General features: G+C 43.1%; 1 protein-coding gene across 1 annotated transcript in view; it reads left to right on the forward strand.

The window, feature by feature from the left end:
* LOC143764772 (carbonic anhydrase-related protein 10-like) overlaps nucleotides 1–22,634 on the forward strand; it is a 2,293,337-nt gene that overhangs the window by 1,866,547 nt on the left and 404,156 nt on the right. The window contains exon 6 of the mRNA XM_077250719.1: nucleotides 16,678–16,750. Coding sequence (XP_077106834.1) covers nucleotides 16,678–16,750 — 73 coding nt within the window. The remainder of the gene's footprint in view (nucleotides 1–16,677; nucleotides 16,751–22,634) is intronic.

Genomic DNA, 22,634 nt, shown 5'->3' on the forward strand with positions numbered 1-22,634 from the left:
ATTCACCGTTATTACATGTGGGGGGCTGCTATCATCTTTTGGGGTGTTTCCCTAGAGGTAAGCCAGGTCTGTTTCTTCCTCTACCAGGCGTAGTTAGTCCTTCGGCTGGCGCGTGGCATATAGGAAGCCGTAGGTATGCTCCCTGGCTACTGTTAGTTGTGTGGTAGATTTAGCTCACGGTCAACTCGAGTTTCCATCACCCGAGAGCTCGTTCGTTACTTATATGTTTTTTACGTTCCCTTGCCATTGGGAACCATGACACATTCTATGTGTATATATCTATTCTATTCTAACCTGTCAGTGTGATTTTACTGTACACAGCACTGATTTGCCGGCTTTTCAAAGGACACCGGTGCGTACAAATCGGACAGTAATACGGATGTCACACGGATGATGCGATTACAAAAAACGGATGATGCGATTAAAAATCGCATTGCACTCGCATTGCACTCGCATGACACTCGCATGACAATCGCATACGTTACATCCGTTTTTTCGGTCCAGATTACGGACAGTTTTTTCTCTCGCAAGTGGAAAGGGACCCTTAGTCATAGACTAGCTGCTCTCCTTACTTTTCTCAATGTAATGTTCAGTGAAGAACTGATAGAAGCAGGAAGGGAAGCTCATTGTCAAGTGACCGTGAATATAAACATTTGCATATGAGTGAAGCAGCTATTTGATGACTGCTGGAACCTGCAATCAGAGCTGAATCCTGACAGTGACTATATTACACACTGTTAGGATTGACACGCTACAGGGATTAATTTTATAATTAAAGGGCTTTTCCAGTTTTGAGATGAATGTCTGCAGTCACTCTAAGTGATTTCAGGTTTCTGAATCCTCACAGCACAAGCACTGCACACTTTTAGGATTTCCTTTGCCGATGGCAAGAGTGGACAGTCATAATAGCACAAGTATGAGATTTAAATACTTCTGGCTACAATCTGACTAGAAATGTCCAACCTCGCTCAATTCATTTCATTGAGTGAGACCATGCATTTCCAGTCAGCGCGTGCTCTTAGTATTCAGAAGTCTGCAGTCACATAGAATGACTGCAGACTCATCACAAACTTAGACAATCTCTTTAAAGGAAACCTGTCACCCTGTTTTTTCGATATGAGATAAAAATATGGTTCAATAGGGCCTGAGCTCTGTTTTACATCAGTACCTTTCATACCCCCCGATTCCCCACCTTTGCTGAGAAAATTCCTTAGTAATCTCTCCGTTTTCGCATGTCAATCACCCCGGTCTGCGCCTGCGCATTCAAGTGGCGTCTCACGCATGCGCAGTATGTTTTGCCCAACAGTAGGCAAAGCATTCAACTCATTATTGTGCATGTGCCGGCATTTTCCTTGACGTTCTGTGCCCCGGAAGTCTTTCTATGCTTCAGGGGCACAGAGCATAGGGTCAAAAGCTGGAGCATGCGCAATAATGATTTCATGCTTTGCCCACAGTTGGTCAAAGCATACTGTGCACGTGGGAGACACTAGTTCAATACGCAACCGCAAGAACTGACCGCTATCTTTGCTATTCACAGATCTAGTTACATCTGACATGCCGAGACAGCGATTAGGCCGCACCCATCAGAGTGGACCAGGGTGATTGACATACAAAAACGGAGAGATTACTAAGGTATTTTCTCAGCAAAGGTTGGCAATCGGGGGATATGAAAGATACTGATTTAAAGCAGAGCTCAGGCCCTATTGAACCATATTTTTATCTCATATTGAAAAAACGGGGTGACAGGTAGAATGCTCCTAACATAAATAAAAACATGAGAATGAGCATCACAATTTTTTTTTTACATCCAGGTACCTCATAGATGATGTTGTCTCTATTTGGATTTGTTTGCTTTCTTTTCTTCCTCTTGACCAGACTCCATGATGACTTTTCTCATCCACAGCTTGTCTCTCCAGGCTTGCATCTTCTCTGGTCTTCTGCAGCAATTATTCACATGATGCCCTAAAAAATAGTAATTTCATTATAATGCTCCACAATAAAAAGATCTGCCCTACTGTCTGCATACATTCTTTCCCTCTCTGCTCATACTGTGTCCGCATCCACTCTCCCACTTACCATACTGTGTCCACATACAGTATATTCTTCTACTCGCTCCTCATACTGTATTCACACCGCTCCTCATACTGTATTCACACCGATCCTCCCCATTCTGTGCCTGCACCAATCCCCCCACTCACCATACTGTCTCTACCCATCCCCCATACTGTTTCCTTATAATGCGCCTCATTTCCCCCTTGCTCCTTATTTTGTGTCTTCAAATTCCTCCCACTCCCCGTACTGTGTCTGCACCTGTCCCTTCCCTGCTTCCCCAATGGTGTCCTCATATCTTACTTCCCCCTCGCCTTTCTGTTACACTAAATCCCTCCCCAAGTTCACTAAATCTTTGGTGTTTTCAGCTCCATGGAGCACTTAACACCAATGTGCGCCTCTGCAGCACCAGCTAGTGATGTCTCACATGACCTGATCACACTGCTGCTGTCACCGTTACCCAGCAGTCAGAGTTCTAATTGTACTCGCGTATGCAAGTCGAGAGTACAATTAATCACTGGGAGCTGGCACGCTGCACTTTTGCAGAGCTGGCTGTCAGATTGACACCTGAAGCAGAGAGCGGCCGAGTTCCAGTCCGGGGGGCAAAATGCAGCCGCTTAAGAGAAACCTCAAACAGCCGTATCACATACACACATACATGCACCCTGACACACAAACATATATATATATATATATATATATATATATATATATATATACACATATATATACAGTGAGTGTGGAAAGTATTCAGACCCCTTTAAATTTTTCACGCTTTGTTTTATTGCAGCCATTTGGTAAATTCAAAATCGTTCATTTTTTTTCTCATTAATGTACACTCTTCACTCCATCTTAACTGAAAAAAATCAGAAATGCTGTATTTTTTGCAAATTTATTAAAAAAGAAAAACTGAAATGGCACATGGTCATATGTACTCACACCCTTTGCTCAGTATTGAGTAGAAGCACCCTTTTGAGCTAGTACAGCCATGAGTTTTCTTGGGAATGATGCAACACATTTTTCACACCTGGATTTGGGGATCCTCTGCCATTGTTCCTTGCAGATCCTCTCCAGTTCCATAAGGTTGGTTGGTGAACGTTGGTTGACAGCCATTTTCAGGTCTCTCCAGAGATACTCAATTGGGTTTAGGTCAGGGCTCTGGCTGGGCCAGTCAAGAATGGTCACAGAGTTGTTCTGAAGCCACTCCTTTGTTATTTTAGCTGTGTGCTTAGGGTCATTGTCTTGTTGGATGGTGAACCTTCGGCCAAGTCTGAGGTTCTGAGCACTCTGGAAAAGGTTTTCATCCAAGATCAACATGTTAGGGCATGTTAGGTTAGGCTATGGGTTGAACTAGATGGACTTAAAGTCTTCCTTCAACCTTAACAACTATGTAAGATATCTCTTTACTGGGCTGCATTCATGTTTCCTTCAATGACAACCAGTCGTCCTGTCCCTGCAGCTTAAAAACACCCTCATAGCATGATGCTGCCAACACCATGTTTCACTGTTGGGATTCTATTGGGCAGGCAATGAGCAGTGCCTGGTTTTCTCCAGACACATACCACTTAGAATTATCACCAAAAAGGTCTATCTTCGTCTCATCAGACCAGAGAATCTTATTTCTCATATTCTGGGAGTCCTTCATATGCTTTTTTTTTTAGCAAACTCTATGTGGGCCTTCATATTCCTTGCACTGAGGAGAGGCTTCCGTCGGGCCACTCTGCCATAAAGGCCTGACTGGTGGAGGGCATCAATCATAGTTGACTTTGTGGAACTTTCTCCCATCTCTCTACTGCATCTCTTGAGCTCAGTCACAAATGATCTTGGAGTTCTTGTTTACCTCTCTGACCAAGGCTCCTCTCCCATAATTGCTTAGTTTGGCTGGAGGGCCTGGTCTAGGAAGACGTCTGGTGGTCCCAAACTTATTCCATTTAAGGATTATGGAGGTCACTATGCTCCTATGAACCTTGAGTACTGCAGAAATTCTGTTGTAACCTTGGTCAGATCTGTGCCTTGCCACAATTCTGTCTCTGAGCTCCTTGGCCTGTTCCTTTGACCTCATGATTCTCATTTGGTCCGACATGCACTGTGAGCTGTGAGGACTTATATAAACAGGTGTGCGCCTTTCCAAATCAAGTCCTTTCAGCTTAATTAAACACAACTGGACTCCAATGAAGGCATAGAGCCATCTCAAGGGGAATCACAAGGAAATGGACAGCATGTGACTTAAATATGAGTGTCTGAGCAAAAGGTCTGAATACTTATGACCATGTGATACTTCATTTTTTTAATTAAATTTGCAAAAATTTCTACATTTCTACAATTTTGTTTTCAACCAAGATGGGGTGCAGAGTGTACATTAATGTGAAAAAAATTATCTTATTTGAATTTACCAAATGGCTGCAATGAAACAAAGAGTGGAAAATCTAAAGGATTCTGAACACTTTCCACACCCACTGTATATATATGTACTGAATGTATATACAGTATATGTATATATATATATATATATATATATATATATATATATACACTCACCGGCCACTTTATTAGGTACACCATGCTAGTAACGGGTTGGACCCCCTTTTGCCTTCAGAACTGCCTCAATTCTTCGTGGCATAGATTCAACAAGGTGCTGGAAGCATTCCTCAGAGATTTTGGTCCATATTGACATGATGGCATCACACAGTTGCCGCAGATTTGTCGGCTGCACATCCCAAAGATGCTCCATACAAGGCAGGATGGATCCATGCTTTCATATTGTTTACGCCAAATTCTGACCCTACCATCCGAATGTCGCAGCAGAAATCGAGACTCATCAGACCAAGCAACGTTTTTCCAATCTTCTACTGTCCAATTTCGATGAGCTTGTACAAATTGTAGCCTCAGTTTCCTGTTCTTAGCTGAAAGGAGTGGTACCCGGTGTGGTCTTCTGCTGCTGTAGCCCATCTGCCTCAAAGTTCGATGCACTGTGCGTTCAGAGATGCTCTTAGGCCTACCTTGGTTGTAACGGGTGGCGATTTGAGTCACTGTTGCCTTTCTATCAGCTCGAACCAGTCTGCCCATTCTCCTCTGACCTCTGGCATCAACAAGGCATTTCCGCCCACAGAACTGCCGCTCACTGGATTTTTTTTCTTTTTCGGACCATTCTCTGTAAACCCTAGAGATGGTTGTGCGTGAAAATCCCAGTAGATCAGCAGTTTCTGAAATACTCAGACCAGCCCTTCTGGCACCAACAACCATGCCACGTTCAAAGGCACTCAAATCACCTTTCTTCCCCATACTGATGCTCGGTTTGAACTGCAGGAGATTGTCTTGACCATGTCTACATGCCTAAATGCACTGAGTTGCCGCCATGTGATTGGCTGATTAGAAATTAAGTGTTAACAAGAAGTTGGACAGGTGTACCTAATAAAGTGGCCAGTGAGTGTATATATATTTATGTATATATATATATATATATATATATATAATATAGTAGTTAAGCGAGGTTGATGCAGTTTAACAGACAGGCAGTGACCCAGGAAACTTCAAAACAAAGGTGTTTAATGTCCAAAACTCACAAAGTAAACAGCACACAGTATCCTCTGGATTGCAGCCAGGAATCAAGATAGTCCGTATCAGAGACTGGTTGCCATGGGCGAATGCACCACCGTGGTACGCTGAGAGGTGCCTGGCCTTTTGGCTTCACTTGGCTCCATGTTACTTAACACTGGCTGAGCTTTGCAGAGCCACCTGCTCTGCAACTTTGCAAACCAAGACTGACACACCCACTCTTTTTCTGCAGGGTTTTTAAATGGAATTTGTGGCCATGGGCCACTTGTAAGATCCAGCTCGGAGGGAGAAAACTGCCCCACTACTATCCTGTAGTTCGCTCCAAAAATAAAAGCCCATGCCAGGTTTTCTTAAATCTGCCTTGGGCAGCTTGTCCAAGACCACATTTACTTTTATTCTGCATTACAACTACAGCTATACCTGTGACTGCAACGCACTCCAACGGCCTTAATACTCTTCTTTGAACATCCTGGGGGATACATAGCTACCCTCGCATATAACACCTGTCACTGCCTCCCAATTTATTAAAAAGAAAAGATCCCAGCACAGATCTCTGCGTTACCCCACTGATGACTATATCCCATTTAGAGAATGTACCATTTGCGACATTAATGTTTCCTGTCCTTTAGCCAATATCTTACCCATCTGCTCCTCTAGTCTCTGCTTCAGGAGCTTCGGTATAAGGCTGATTTCTGGTGCAATATCAAATACCTTTGCAAAGTTCTGACTTATAAGCCAAATTATACTAGTGTTGAAAGACTTACTTTTATTTTCAGATATTAAAAGCTATTTTTAATATGACGTGGACCGAGATGCATGTTCAATATTTTTTCTGTATTCAGAGAAGGGATCCTTTTACACCTGTCCTGCCTGGTTTCAACATCAGTGTGAATGGAGAAGTAGCTGTGCATGCACAACTCTCTCTATTCACTTCTACCAGAGTACCTAATACAGTACTGAGGTGCCAAGTAAGTGTGCTTGGCTATTTTCAGAGCTCCTATAGATTTGAATGTGCATAACCAGTCACTTTTCCATTCAGGTTGGATACACTTCCATGCAAGATGGTAAGTCGAGACATACTCATTCTAGAGATAGGTGTAGAAAGAAGAGCTTCTATAAAAGTAAGAGATTAAAACAATACACTCCTCAACACTGAAATTACAACACCAAGAAGGTAAAGTTGTTGAATTAAGAAAATCACAGGATTAATAAACATGTTAATGATATGCAAAATATGAAAAATGGAGCCAAAATTTTCAAAGCATCTTGATATATTCAGCACCAAGTATGAGCAAAATGCACAGTGTGGAGGACTGGCTCACTCACCTGCACATAAAGGTAGACATAGGAATGCTGTCTCTTTAAATCTTCCCCTGGTTTATTGTGGCACTGCATATGTGGTGCCCCAGGATTCTGGTTGTCACAGTAGCATTGCTTTCCTCATGGGGAGAGTGATGTTACATTTGGAAGCGATGAAGGAATATCTTTTATCAGGTAACCACAATGCATACAAAATGTTCACAATCCAGCCCAGAAGGGGGGAGCTCTAAGAGTAGTTTAGGGTGAACTCACCTATAAATACATCCTGATCTGGAGGGAAAGAGTTTAGTTTCAGTTCAGAAAGTGAGAGACACAGAAGAGAGCAGACCGACATAGAGTGTCAGAAGGTCTGAAGGGGTAGTGTAGTCTGAAGCACTACAGCTCCTGAAAAAAGACATAGAGAAAGCCGAACATTCAGTGAGTGTGCAGGAGAGCGAAGCACAGGAGAGTGACATCAGGGGAGACCAGCTAAGATCAGGCTGCCTCCCTCTGAAGCGCAGATAACCGGTAGCCGGACCACCAAGGTTGCAAGGACTCTATTTTACATCAGAGACCAGCAGGATAGCTGAACTTCAAGTTACCTGTCCGCCTTAATACTCAGGAGACACGGTGACACCTTTAGAGCCCGGGGCGTGCTAGAGTTCCTATAAACAGACTCAAGTCACCAGCCATACGGGTTATTGTCCTATGCTATACGAGGGACAGAGAGAGAACATCTGTGAGGACCTTATCTGAAGCCATAGGCAGTAAGGAACTACAACACCACTGCACTAGAGGAAGGCTTTTAACTCCACTAGGTAAAGGGGACTCTGGATTCGCCTCCAAGCCGGCCAGACCCTGCCTGCCCTGTGATCTGGTGCCCTGGGCTGTGGTTGCCTAAAGTCGACAGTAAGCAAGGTAAAGAGACTGCAAACCTGTGTCCTCATTCTTCACTGCGCCTTTCGCCATCTTCCATCTACACACCGGGAGCCCTGGGGATATACTTCACCTGTGGGAAGTTATACCATGTAGCTGCTATAACATCACTCCAGCAGACTTCCAAAGTAGCATCAGTTCCCACTGACTGAATACCACAGGTGGCGTCACGAACATAAACTTTATTCCCTTTAAAGACCTTCCCCTTTTTCATGGGCGCCCAAGGCCATGGACCGGGTCGCCATGGTGACATCCCCCTGTATCGACCCAGTATCGAGTACCCCACGGCCCAGGCGGGCGACTCACATAAACCAGCAGAGTTAGAAAAATAAACATGGCCTTTCTGGCCTAATGGGAAAATAACAAAACAAATGACACAAATGGCCTGTTGCAGCTTCGGAAACAAAACATAAAAAATTGGTTCAATTTTCCTTATCATCAAACGCAGCTCTAGAGCTCTCATCCCAAAGCTCACCCAACAGTGAATGAGCGAGAAGGCTGTGCTTTTATCTTTGGAATCCACACTGGGGAGGAGATGTGGTAAACAGCCTGCAACCCACTGTTCAGCTGTTCACTAAACCTAGCCTTAGACATGGCCGATTAAGCCCTCTCAGCACTTTGAGTGCTGGAGCATTTTCCTAGGTTCACATCAATGAAGCTAATTACCTCAGTGATAAATATCTCCCCTCCATTACTTTGCCAGTGACTTTATCACAACAGATATCTGTGCACTTATAGCCTTGGCTGCTATCAAAGAGGTCTGAGTAATATTTTGCCATGCTGAATGCACTCGGGTGCATAATTATCAAGATCCGCTGCTGGCAACTCCCTTTGCATTTGCCTACCACTGACATCCCTGAGGTGCTCATTGGAAGACAAGACCATAGATGCTTCAAGCCCTGCTAGTATGTTTAGGCCACATAGGCTTCTCACAACAGCAGCGGCAACATGCAGCCTGAAGTTGTATTGAAACCTTGTCGCTTATACCTGATATTGAATAAATCAAGATATTTTTGAAAACTGTGTTTCCATTTTTTCATTAGAATATCATTACTGTGTCTGTATATGCTGTGATTTTCTTAATTTCACAACTTTTCCTCCTTGGAATTGTAATTTCAATGTTGAGGAGGGCAATTTAGGCATCGCTATCGCAAGAATAACAAAAAGTAATTGATTTAATGAATGATCTATGAAAAACATGACTAATACACAAATACATTTTGAGATTTTCATGGTATTAAATTTACTTTCTGAAGTAGATGATGGAAGTGTATGCATGGTTAATAAATAATAAAAATGTAGAAAAACTTGGCACTCAATAGTTTCTGAACAAGGATAAGTCTATTTATTACACATCTTGACAAACAGATCAATTGCTGAACGTTTTCGGTCCTATATGGACCTTCCTCAGAGCAATTTAGTTTATCTAGTACAAAAACATAATGTTTTGAGGAAAAGAGTAATATATGAACATTCGTCAGAAATCTTGTCTAATGATATTCAACACTTATAATATATCTTATATAGTTCATACATGTCAAAAAAGGACACATATCAGTAGCTAACGCAGCATAAACCCTGTCCAGGGAAGCAGTTACAGTATGATATTTAAGCAATACTTCAAATACTATAAACTTATGGTGAAAAAAGGATATCAGTGCTCCTTAAAGAGAGTGGTGGGGTATCCTTGTGGACCTAATTCGATGATGTGGATGGTTTCTCCTTAGATAAATTAGTATAGCTGGATATAGTATAACGTGCCTATGAAAGTAGATACAGTGATAGTATTCAGACGTGCCGTGCCAGTACCCTAAGATAAGGAATAAAGGGATAAGGTGTCAAGGTAATGGTTCAAGAGAATATTATTTCTGTTAGGGAAGAAATGCGGTATGGTCAGACAATTAGTGCATAACCATCAAATAGGAGAAGTATGAAAGAATGTTCACCAGGAGAAATGAATCAATGTGTATAGTCTGACTGAATACCCTTCTAATGAATTATGCGGTCGCCAATAATACGCTGAAACAATTGAAAAGCAATCTATAGCGCATACTCCCAAGCGACTTAGGACGCCACCAGCGCTGGAGCTTAATATCGATGAGCATGCATGCAGTGTAATTGTCTGAGCATACCGCATTTCTTCCCTAACAGAAATAATAGTCTCTTGAACCATTACCTTGACACCTTACTATATCCAGCGATACTAATTTATCAAGGGGAAACCATCCACGTCACCGAATTAGGTCCACAAGGTTACCCCAACACTCTCTTTAAGGAGCACTTATATCCTTTTTTCACCATAAGTTTATAGTATTTGAAGTATTGCTTAAATATCATACTGTAACTGCTTCCCTGGACGATTTACGCTGCATTAGCTATTGATATGTCCTTTTTTGACATGTATGAACTATATAAGATATCGTATAAGTGTTGAATATCATTAGTAGTGTTGAGCATTCCGATACTGCAAATCTCGGGTATCAGCCGATATTCGCTGTATCGGAATTCCGATACCGAGTTCCAATACTTTTGCGATATCGGATACCGGAATCGGAAGTTCCCATAGTGCAATGATACAATATAATGGAGCGTGGGTGGTGTGTGGGCAGAGACTGCGTGTGTGTGTGTGCGGGTGGAATCTATGAGTGACTGTGGGGGGTCTGTGCGGGCCTGCCGGGGGTCTGTACGGGCATGCCGGGGGTCTGTACGGGCTGCCGAGGGTCTGTGCGGGCTGCCAGGGGTCTGTGCGGGATGCCGGGAGTCTGTGCGGACCTGCCGGAGGTCTGTACGGACCTGCCTTGGGTCTGTGCGGGCTGCCAGGGGACTGTGCGGGCTGCTGGGGGTCTGTGCGGGATGCCAGGGGTCTGTGCGGGCCTGCCAGGGGTCTGTGCGGGCCTGTCGGGGGTCTGTGTGGGTCTGCCGGGGCTCTGTGTGGGCTGCCGGGGGTCTGTGCGGGCTGCTGGGGGTCTGTGCGGCCTGCCGGGGGTCTGTGCGGGCTGCCAGGGCTCTGTGCGGGCTGTCGCGGGTCTGTGCGGGCTGCCGTGGGTCTGTGCGTGTGTGCAGGCATCGTCTGATGGGACTATAAGTCCCATCGGATGATGCTAGCTACAGTGACAGTGATTGACACATTAGCCAATGATGGGACAGTAGGAGTCCCATCATCCGGCTAATGTGTTGTATGTATAAAAAAACATACAAAACTACATACATACTACATATATACTACATACTACAAACAGACATACATACTTCATACTACATACATACTACATACATACTATATACTACATGCATACTTCATACTACATACATACATACTACATACATACTACAAACTACATACATACATACTACATACATACTACATGCATACTACATACATACTATATACTACATACATACATACTACATACTACATACATACTATATACTACATACATACATACTACATACTACATACATACTACATACATACTACATGCATACTACATACTACATGCATACTACATACTACATACATAATACATACATACTACATGCATACTACATACATACTACATACTACATACTACATACATACATACTACATACATACTACATACATACATACTACATACATACTACATACATACTACATGTTCTATAGGGGAAATTGTCGTGGGACACTCATTATTAATTGGGCTACGGCGAACAGGTAGTATACGGTTTGTTATTTTACGCTTTTTGCAGGCACTGAAGTATGGTAAGTATGGTTAAATGAAGAATATTAAAATACTTTTTTCCTAATGTGTGTGTTTTATTAACCCTTTATTACTATTGCCCGCTGCCTTGGGGTCATCCTTGATTCCGAGCTTTCATTCACCCCCAACATCTGATCACTGGCTCGCTCTTCTTATCTGCATCTCAAAAACATTTCTAGAATTCGCCCTTTTCTTACTTTCGACTCTGCAAAAACTCTTACTGTTTCTCTTATTCATTCCCGTCTGGACTATTGTAACTCTCTACTAATCGGCCTCCCTCTTACCAAACTCTCCCCGCTCCAATCTGTCCTGAATGCTGCTGCCAGGATCATATTCCTCACCAACCGTTACACCGATGCCTCTACCTTGTGCCAGTCATTACACTGGCTTCCCATCCACTCCAGAATCCAGAACAAAACTACTACGCTCATCCACAAAGCACTCCATGGCTCAGCACCACCCTACATCTCCTCTCTGGTCTCAGTCTACCACCCTACCCGTGCCCTCCGCTCCGCTAATGACCTCAGGTTAGCATCCTCAATAATCAGAACCTCCCACTCCCGTCTCCAAGACTTTACACGTGCTGCGCCGATTCTTTGGAATGCACTACGTAGGTTAATACGATTAATCCCCAATCCCCACAGTTTTAAGCGTGCCCTAAAAACGCATTTGTTCAGACTGGCCTACCGCCTCAACGCATTAACCTAACTATCCCTGTGTGGCCTATTAAAAATAGAAAAAAAACAAAACACATAATCAGGTTCCTTGCATCGTGTTCTCATACACTTTATGCAGTTAATAGCCCTCTGTGTCTGTACTGCTACATACTTAGGCTGTTAACTGGTTCATGCAGCTTTACATGAACACCCGAGCCTTACACTATGGCTGGTCCAAATAACTAAAGCAATTGTTACCATCCACCTCTCGTGTCTCCCCTTTTCCTCATAGTTTGTAAGCTTGCGAGCAGGGCCCTCATTCCTCCTGGTATCTATTTTGAACTGTGATTTCTGTTATGCTGTAATGTCTATTGTCTGTACAAGTCCCCTCTATAAGTTGTAAAGCGCTGCGGAATATGTTGGCGCTATATAAATAAAAATTATTATTATTATTACTATTGGATTAATAATGGATAGGCGTCTTATTGACGCCTCTCTGTTATTGACCCGGCTTAATGTCACCTTACAATAGCAAGGTGACCGTAACCCCTTATTACCCCATATCCCACCGCTACACGGGAGTGGGAAGAGAGGGGCTAAGTGCCTGAATTGGCGCATCTTACAGATGCGCCATTTCCGGGGCAGCTGCGGACTGGTATTTGTAGCCGGGGGGGGGGGGGCAATATCCATGGCCCCTCTCTACGCTATGAATATCAGCCTGCAGCTGTCTGCATAGCCTTTCTGGCTATAAAATATAGGGGGACCCCACGTCATTTCTTTGGGGGGTCCCCCTATTTTAATAGCCAGTAAAGGCTACGCACACAGCTGCGGGCTGATATTCGGCTTTCCCCCACTGGGGGGCCGAAACTCCACCCCATCCTCCCCGGACTTCAGAATGGGCAGCAGATTCATTGAGAAACTGCATCCGCTGCCCACGTCGGGGCACAAATGTCACAACGTGCGTCAGTACGTCGGCCCAACGCATAGCGACGGACCCGTACCGACGCAAGTGTGAAAGAGGCCTTAATGAGCGTTTAATAAAAAAAAAAAACGGAAAAAAATGGCGTGAGCTCCCTCACAATTTTCTGCGCCAGAGGGGGAAAGCCGACGGCCGGGGGCCAATATTTGTAGCCTGCTATGAATATCAGCCCGCAGCTGTCTGTGTAGCCTTTACTGGCTATTAAAATAGGGGGACGACCCCAAAAAATGACGTGGGGTCCCCCTATATTTTATAGCCAGAAAGGCGGGCTGATATTCATAGCCTAGAGAGGGGCCATTGATATTGGCCCCCCCGGCTACAAATACCAGTCCGCAGCCGCCCCAGAAATGGCGCATCTGTAAGATGCGCCAATTCCGGCACTTAGCCTCTCTCATCTCACTCCCGTGTAGCGGTGGGATATGGGGTAATAAGGGCTTAATGTCACCTTGCTAATGTAAGGTGACATTAAGCCGGGTTAATAATGGAGAGGCATCAATAAGACGCCTATCCATTATTAACCCAATAGTAATAAAGGGTTAATAAAACACACACACATTAGGAAAAAAGTATTTTAATATTCTTCATTTAACCATACTTACCATACTTCAGCGCCTGCAAAAAATGTAAAATAATAAACTGTATACTACCTGTCTGCCGTAGTCCAATTAATATCGAGTGTCCCACGACGATCTCCCCTATAGAACAGTGACATCGGGTGATGTTACTGCTCTATAGGACCTTCAGTGACACATTGAAAGGAGACAATGGCTCCTGCAGTGCATCACTGTGGTTACTATAGTTCAAAGTCTCACTTTATGGCAATTGCTGCGTGGATAAATTTCTCATACATCAATGCCAAAAGTGAGACTAGGGACTATTTTTTTACATCAACAGTGGAACATTCGGACATACTCTATATGGCAGATCCTTTCAGTTCGTCATTATTATCTGCTCACTATATGGTGGTAATATTTTGTCTGATTATGGTGTGATGGTATTTGTCCCTTGATGTGGTACTATTCGGTCACTATGTGATGGTAATATATGGACTTGTCATGGCGTGACGGTATTTGTCTCTTGTATATGGTGTTATTGGTCATTTAAAAAAATGTATGTGACTCATTCCCTTGAAGAAAACTAAAAAATGGACCTAAAACAATATTGGATATTTAAAGAAATTTTTAAGAGGTTAGAATAGATAGAGTATTACCATCCCAAAGAGTCTGCCTTGTGGTGGTGGATGAAAAAAATCTTTTGGCCAAAACAAAATCTGTTGGCTACGTATGTGATATGGTATTCGATGGGAACTGATAATGTGTGATTGGTGAGGATGGGATGCAGAAGTGGAGTTTTTCCAAGAGTGGGCAGTGGGATTGTGGAAAGTTCGATGGGTGGAGGTGGAGCCTGGGCGGAGTCTCAAGGGGGCCCCAAAAATTTTGCCAGTATGGGGCCCTGAAATTCCTGATGGCAGCCATGCGTGTATGTATCCTGTGTCTAGCGTGTGACTGGTGTGTGTCACGTGTATGTATCCTGTGTCTAGTGTGTGACTGGTGTGTGTCACGCGTATGTATCCTGTGTCTAGCGTGTGACTAGTGTGTGTCACGCGTATGTATCCTGTGTCTAGCGTGTGACTAGTGTGTGTCACGTGTATGTATCCTGTGTCTAGCGTGTGACTGGTGTGTAAGTGTTATGTCTAGTGTGTGTATGATGTCTAAATAATAAAATCTTTCTGTGCTTATAGAATATCATTGTTCTTGGCAGCACTTTTCTGCTTTCCTTTCCACAAAATTATCTGCTGCCAATAAGAGTGCGTGACTAGATGAAAGCTAAGAAAAGACTCTGCAGCTAGTACCCCTTAAGCATGGTGGGCCCCTAGGATGATTTTCTCTGGTGGGCCCAAACTACTCCAGTCCGACGCTGCTACTGTCCCATCATTGGCTAATGTTTCAATCACTGCCACTATAGCAGGCATCGTCCGATGGGACTTGTAGTCCCATTGGACGATGCCTGCAACATGCACAGAGCCCCGGCAGCCCGCACAGAGCCCCGGCAGCCCGCACAGACCCCCGGCAGCCCGCACAGAGCCCCGGCAGCCCACACAGACCCCCGGCAGCCCGCACAGACCCCCAGCAGCCCGCACAGACCCCCAGCAGCCCGCACAGACCCCGGCAGGCCCGGACAGACCCCCGTCAGGCCCACACAGACCCCTGGCAGGCACGCACACACACCCGGCAGCCCGCACAGACCCCCGGCAGCCCGCACAGACCCCCAGCAGGCACACACAGACACCCGGCAGCCTGCACAGACCCCCAGCAGGCCTGTACAGACCCCCGGTAGCCCACACAGACCCCCGGCAGGCCCACACAGACCCCCGGCAGGCCCGTACAGACCCCCGGCAGCCCGCACAGACCCCCAGCAGGCACACACAGACCCCTGGCAGCCCGTACAGACCCCCAAGAGGCCCATACAGATCCCCGGCAGGCCCGCACAGACCTTGCCAGCACACACAGACCTCTCAGTGTCCGCCCACGCACTGCCCACACTCTTCCCCCCTCTGGAACAGGATGTAGAAGGACAGAAAGGGCTTATTTACATTCCAATATTTGTGTCCCATTGACTTGCATTGGTATCGGGTATCGGTATCGGCGATATCCGATATTTTTTGGATATCGGCCGATCCAATCCGATATCGATACTTCTGGATATCGGAAGGTATCGCTCAACACTAATCATTAGACAAGATTTCTGACTAATGTTCATACATTTCTCTTTTCATCAAAACATTATGTTTTTGTACTAGGTAAACTAAATTGCTCTGAGGAAGGTCCATATAGGACCGAAAACGTTCAGTAATTGATCTGTTTGTCAAGATGTGTTCTAAATAGACTTATGCTTCTTCAGAAACTATTGAGTGCCAAGTTTTTCTACATGTTTGTTGACACGGGTCAGAGACCCTACTTGAGCACCTACATCCATTTCTCGCAGCGTGCCGTGGATTTTTCATATACTAATAAATAATAAAATGAATTTGAATTTTAAATTTTTTTCCTGAGATATGCATTAGAATTTATCCATTTTTCTTATATTCTTAATGCTAGGCAAAAACAAGAAGAAATTAGGAAAACCTATTTTAGATGAAATATGTTTAATCGGATTAGTGTTTGAATATTGAGATTTGCATGATAACTTTTTCAGAAAGCTTCTGTAGAAATAAAATGAGTAATCATATAACGTCAACCTATTTGTAGCAATAGTTGTTTTTTCTTTCCAATCGGACTGCATGCAGCACATTACACCAGTACTAACAAATAAAATATAACTAGAATTTCACATTTGCATAATGAATCTTTCATGAGTTCAGCTACATTTTACATCAGAATGCATTTGGCAAACCAAGAGAAAAAAGATATATTTTATTCTCACTACATTTCCAACACTAATTCTGGGGTCTTCTCCTTTGAAGGTGGCGGATAATTCCAATCCATTTCTCAACAGGATGTTGAACAGAGAAACCATCACAAGGATATCTTTTAGAAGTAAGAATTTTGAATGTCCCATGGGGTAAAGCAATATCCTTTTAACTTGCAGACGTTGAAGCAGAAATATGATCAAAATGAAATGTGTGATATGTTATCAAATCTCCAGTGAAAATTTGACCTGATCATACAACTGATTGATAATGTAATTCCGTTAAACAACTTCTATGGGAAAGGTCTAGCAGTACAATGGGTAGAGAAGTGTAATAGTCAGGAATATTAGGTCATTACAGTGGTGGGATAGCGTTAAAGCTATAGGGGAAATTTATAATATGTATTTTTTATTTAAAGGAAACCTGTCACCAGGTTTTACCCATATATAGTCCAACCATCACCATTCTTCCTTTTTTATAGAATGTTGTACATAAGTCCTCAAACTCCTATGCAGATCCCACAACAAACCTTTCATTATACTTACACATGGCACGGTTCGATTTGCGTATCTGGTCCTGATCCAATGCTGCATTCTTCTTCACTGCTTCATGTTAATGACACCTCCTATGTTATCGATACAGTGCACCCATCCTGTGCAGACGCTCTTCTCTCTGCCCTGCTGAGGGCAGAGCAAAGTACTATAGTGCACATGTGTAGGGAGAGGCCAAATAGTGTCAAAATAAAATAGAAATAAAATAGAAATAAAGCCAGTGCATATGCATTACAGTACTTTGCCCTGCCTTTGATAGGGCAGTGAGAAGTGCGCCTGTGCAGGTGCTTGATAGAGAACACAGCATGGATGACGTAGGATGCGTCATCCACGTGGACCATGGAAGGAAGATGGCAATATTAAGAAGAAAGGAGACGCCGAATCAAGACCAGAGAGGTCCATTGGATCGAACTGCCCCATCTTTGAGTATAAAGGTCTTTTTGGGAATCTGCAGACTGGATTAAAGACTTTTCTACAGCATTCTAATGTGCTAAATATCCAACCTCTTGTGCAATGCATGATTGCCATGGCGTACGCGTACCTATACATCGGAATCCCAATACGACCATGATCTATAGGTACGCAAAATATTTGGAAGGGGTTAAAATACACTTGAGCAAGATAGTTTACTCAAAACCATGTACAATGTGAATATAATCTTAATAGAAAAACCGGGAAAGAAGAAGGTGGAACCTAATTCATACAGACTCATGTTCTTATTAAATACATGTAAAAATTCTGGCAAATAATTTATCGTTGGGACTTGGGACCCATGATAGTCTTATATACAGGAAAGGAAAAAGGTCATTGTGGGTTCATGTCTAAAAAAGCAACTAAAATCATCTTGGTATTTAGAAACCGTTCAATGAAAATACCAAAAACAAAAAAGCACTTAAAACCGTAAGACTTGGGCGCTATTGCAGGCAGATAGGAGGATGAGCTGAATCATTTGGCTCCTCTTTTTTTTAGAAAAAAGAACTTGTATTTTTGGGTTGGACAAAAATAAACAGTGAATACATATCTATCTCTTGCTAGAGAAATGATCCTCAAATAAAGATGAACAGATCAATTGATGAATTTTTTATAGTTCATTAGGATCAGAAAAAAAATGCCCTGCGCCATTTCACACACTGCTAAAGCTTAGCCAATCAGGAGGGCTATCACAGGATGTATAAAAGATAAGAAATTGCCAAGGAGCGCAATTATATGCCTGTAATGTGTAGGGGGTAGGAGCTCAGAGCACGCAGCATAGAGATAGAAAAAGGCCTAAAGCAATAGTATGTGCTGATGTACCAAACTAAAAAAATTGAGTTATTGTCTCAACCTGTGAATGATAATCTAAATATTAGAATGATATGTGCAGAACTGTTGTAGTGGTTTTGTCACACATTCTGACAGTGAATAAAAATATAAGACTGGTTTCACGCTTGCATAGGGTAGAGCTGTGGAGAGCTGCAGACTTATTCCATGAAGCCCGCCTACTGCTGCACCTCTTCCTTTCAGCTCTACTTACGTCTGCATGCATCCTGTGTACCTATCTTTAACATTGGATATGCAGGCCATGCAGATGTATGTGGATGCGTCTGCATGCATCGTTCTGATGCTGCGCCGAACTGCGTCGAATGCAACATGTTGCATTTTGTTGTGGTCGGCGCAGCGTAAAAATGACGCATGTGGATGCATCCACATACATCCGCATGGCCTGCGTACCCAATGTCAAAGATAGAAATGCAGGACGCATACCGACGTAGGTGGAGCTGAATGGAAGAGGTGCGTCAGTGGGCAGGGCTTCATGGAAGAAGTACGCAGCCCTCCGCAGCTCTGCCCTACGCAAGTGTGAAACCAGTTTTATTTTTTATTTAAATATCTAATTTAGATATTGTACACTACACAAACATGCTGCCAGCATTTGCTTCACATTCTTTTTCGGGAGTGAATCTATGTGTAGCAAATTTGTAATCTAGTATTATTAGTTTCCTTTAATTACATTTCGGTTTGGTTAATGAGCGAGGATCAATCATCATCAATCATTATCAGTATATAAACCTTTCACCCATGAGCGTGTTTTCACTTTCATGACTGGGCCAAATTTTACAACTCTGACCAGTGTCAATTTATGTGGTAAGAACTCTGCAACACTTCAACAGATCCCACTGATTCTGAGACATTTTTTCAAGACATATTGTACTTTATAAAAGTGGTAAAATTTATTCAATATGACTTGGGATGTTTGTGAAAAAAAAAAATTGATGAAAGTTTTGCAGTTTTAAAACTTTTAATTTTTATGCCCTTAAATCAGGGAGTTATATAACATAAAATAGTTAATAGATAATAGAGACTGCCATACACCTGGATGTTCGGGTCTGGCAGGTTACAAAAATTTTGGATTCAGATACCCGGACACGGAGCCAGAACCCGGACCCCATTCACTTGAATGGGGGGCCCAAACATGAGAAAGTCACGGTGCTAGCGAGGATCTCACCGAGGTCACCACAGTTCAGAGGCCCGGCTGGGAATGCAGACTCAGTGACAGAAGGCTACCTCAATGACATCACCACTAGTCACTGAGGCTGCGCTCGCAGCAGCTCAGTCACCAGTGGTTCTCAGCCTGGACGGTCACATTTTGGCACATCCTCCAGACATGGATTATGGCGTGGGACAGAACGACGGATAGGTGAGGGACATGGTTGCGTTTTATTTTTGTTTTCTTACAGGAGATGAAGGATTCAATAGAATTAGGCAATAGATGAGTTAAACTGTGTTTGTTATTTTTAAATGAAAAAGTAAAAGTGTGTTTTGTTATCTTTCAAATAAAATTCTTTATTCTGGCTGTGTCTTTATTTACCATATAACTATAGGATTAGTAATGAATAGGTGTCTTATAGACGCCTCTCCATTAGGAATCCAAGGGCTTGATGTCACCTGACAAAACAAAGGTGACACGAAACCCACAAATATGAACCCCACTTGCCAGTGCTACAGGGAAAGTGGGAAGAGGCGGGCAAAGTACCTGAATTGGTGCATTTAATAAATGCGCCATTTCTAGGCACCTGCAAGCTGCAATTTTTAGGCTGGGGGTGCAATGTCCATGGCCCCTTACCAGCCTGATGAGAATACCAGCTGTCAGCTGTCAGTTTTAGCAAGGCTGGTTATCAAAAATGGGGGCTGCCCCACGTTATTATTTTAAATTATTTATTTAAATAATTTAAAAATACGGCATGGGGACCCCTGTTGTGAATTCTGTTCTCGAGCTCCCTCCTGTGGTTATGAATGGTACTTCAGCGAGTTCTGTTCATGGACTCCCTCTGGTGGCTGTGAGTGGAGCTGCTGGTTCTGAGATTCCTTCTCCAGCTGATCTCGTTCAGGTCTTGGCTGGCTGCTCTATTTAATTCCACTCAGATCGTTACTTGATGCCAGCTGTCAATGTCCTAGTACTGGTTCAGTTCTCTTGGATCTTTCAGATGACCTGTCTACTTCAGCAAAAGCTAAGTCCCCGCTAGCTTATTTGTTACCACTGTGTTTTTGTCCAGCTTGCTATTATGATTTAATCTTTAGCTGGAAGCTCTGGGATGCAGAGTGGCACCACCGCGCCGTGAGTCGGTGCGGTGGTTTCTTTTGCACACTCTGCATGGTTTTTTGTTAGTTTTTTATGCTGACCGCAAAGATACCATTTCTATCCTCTGTCTGTTTAGTTAAGTCTGGCCTCCTATGCTGAAACCTATTTCATTCCTGTGTTTGTGACTTCCATCTTAACTCACAGTCAATATATGTGGGGGCTGCTTATTCTTGATAACCAGCCTTGCGGAAGCTGACAGCTGAGGGTTGCAGTCCTCAGCTGAGAGTTTTGCGTGACTGGTTATCAAAAATACGATGAACCCACTCCACTCTTTTTAATTATTTATTTACAGCGCAGGAGCCTGCTGAGGAATACTCCCATCCGCCGGTCCTGCTCTCACTGTTATTAGCTGCACCAGGCATTGGCTGATGGGAGGGGTAGTCCCATCACTAATACCAGTGACCGGAAGTGAACTTTATACCTCTGATCACAGCTGCGGGCTCGCGCTGTCATTTGACACTATGGTAACCACCACTCTCTGAGCGGCTGTGATGATTTCACCACCGATCAGAAGCAGTGTTTGTCGCTCTGTCATGTACATGACAGCACATCAAACATCCTGTGTTCGGGCAGCCAAACCCAAACAATAACATGGACTTCCTGGTGAAGTCTGAGTTGGGTGTCCATGCGTAAACAGTAGGTGTTTAATACAGATACCAAACTTTACTGTTCGAGATTGCCCAGCTCCAAAAAACAACATTTTCACATGTCAATTTTACATCACCACAATTTTTGACAGATCAATTTTTTTGTTAGGAAGTTGTAAGGCTTAAAAATTGACCATTGATTCCTCATTTTTCCAACAAAATTTATAAACCTATGCTTTTAGGGACTACATCACATTTGAAGTGACTTTGAGGGGTCTATATGACAGAAAATACAAAAAAGTGACACTATTTTAAAAACTACACCCCTCAAGGTGCTCAAAACCACACTCAAGATGTTTATTAACCCTTCAGGTGCTTCACAAGAGTTTTTGGAATGTGGAAGGAAAAATGAACATTTAATTTTTTGTTTAAAAAATGCTACTTTAGACCCCAATTTTTTATTTTGGCAAAGGGTAACAGGAAATAATGGACCTCAAATTTGTTGTATGAATTCTCCTGAGTATGACAATACCCTATATGTTGTGGAAAACATATTGCATTTGGAGAGCCCCTGATTTGCCTCAACAGTGGAAACCGCCAACAATTTATACCATTTTGGAAACTGGACCCCTCAGAGATCTTATCTAGATGTGTGGTAAGCAATTTGAATCCCAAGGTGCTTCACAGAAGTTTATAACGTTGAACCATGAAAATAAAAGAATGGCATTTTCCCCACAAAAATGTTTTTTACTCCCAAGTTTTGCATTTTCACTAGGGTAACAGGAAAAATTGCCCTATTCAATTTGTTGTGCAATTTATCCTGAGTATGTCGATATTCTATGTTGTGAAAAACTACTGTGTATGCTAATACCCAATATGTAGGGAAAAACTACTGTTTGAGCGTACAGCAGGGATTGGAAGGGAAAGAGCACCATTTGACTTTTTGAATGCAATGTAGCGCGGTGTAGCATTTGGAGAGCCCCTGATGTGCCTAAACAGTGGAAACCCCCCACAAAGTGACATTTTGGAAACTAGACACCTCAGATAACTTATCTATTTGTGTGGTGAGCACCTTGAACCCCCAGGTGTTTCACAGAAGTTTATAACATTGAGTAATGAAAATAAAAAAAATTGCATTTTCCCCACAAAAATGTTTTTAGCCCAAAATTTAGCATTTTCACAAGGGTACCTGGAGAAATTAGACCAAATAATTTGTTGTACAAGTCCACCTGAGTATGCTGATAGCCAATGTGTAAG

Source organism: Ranitomeya variabilis, chromosome 4 (assembly GCF_051348905.1).
Source record: "Ranitomeya variabilis isolate aRanVar5 chromosome 4, aRanVar5.hap1, whole genome shotgun sequence".
NCBI lineage: Eukaryota > Metazoa > Chordata > Amphibia > Anura > Dendrobatidae > Ranitomeya > Ranitomeya variabilis.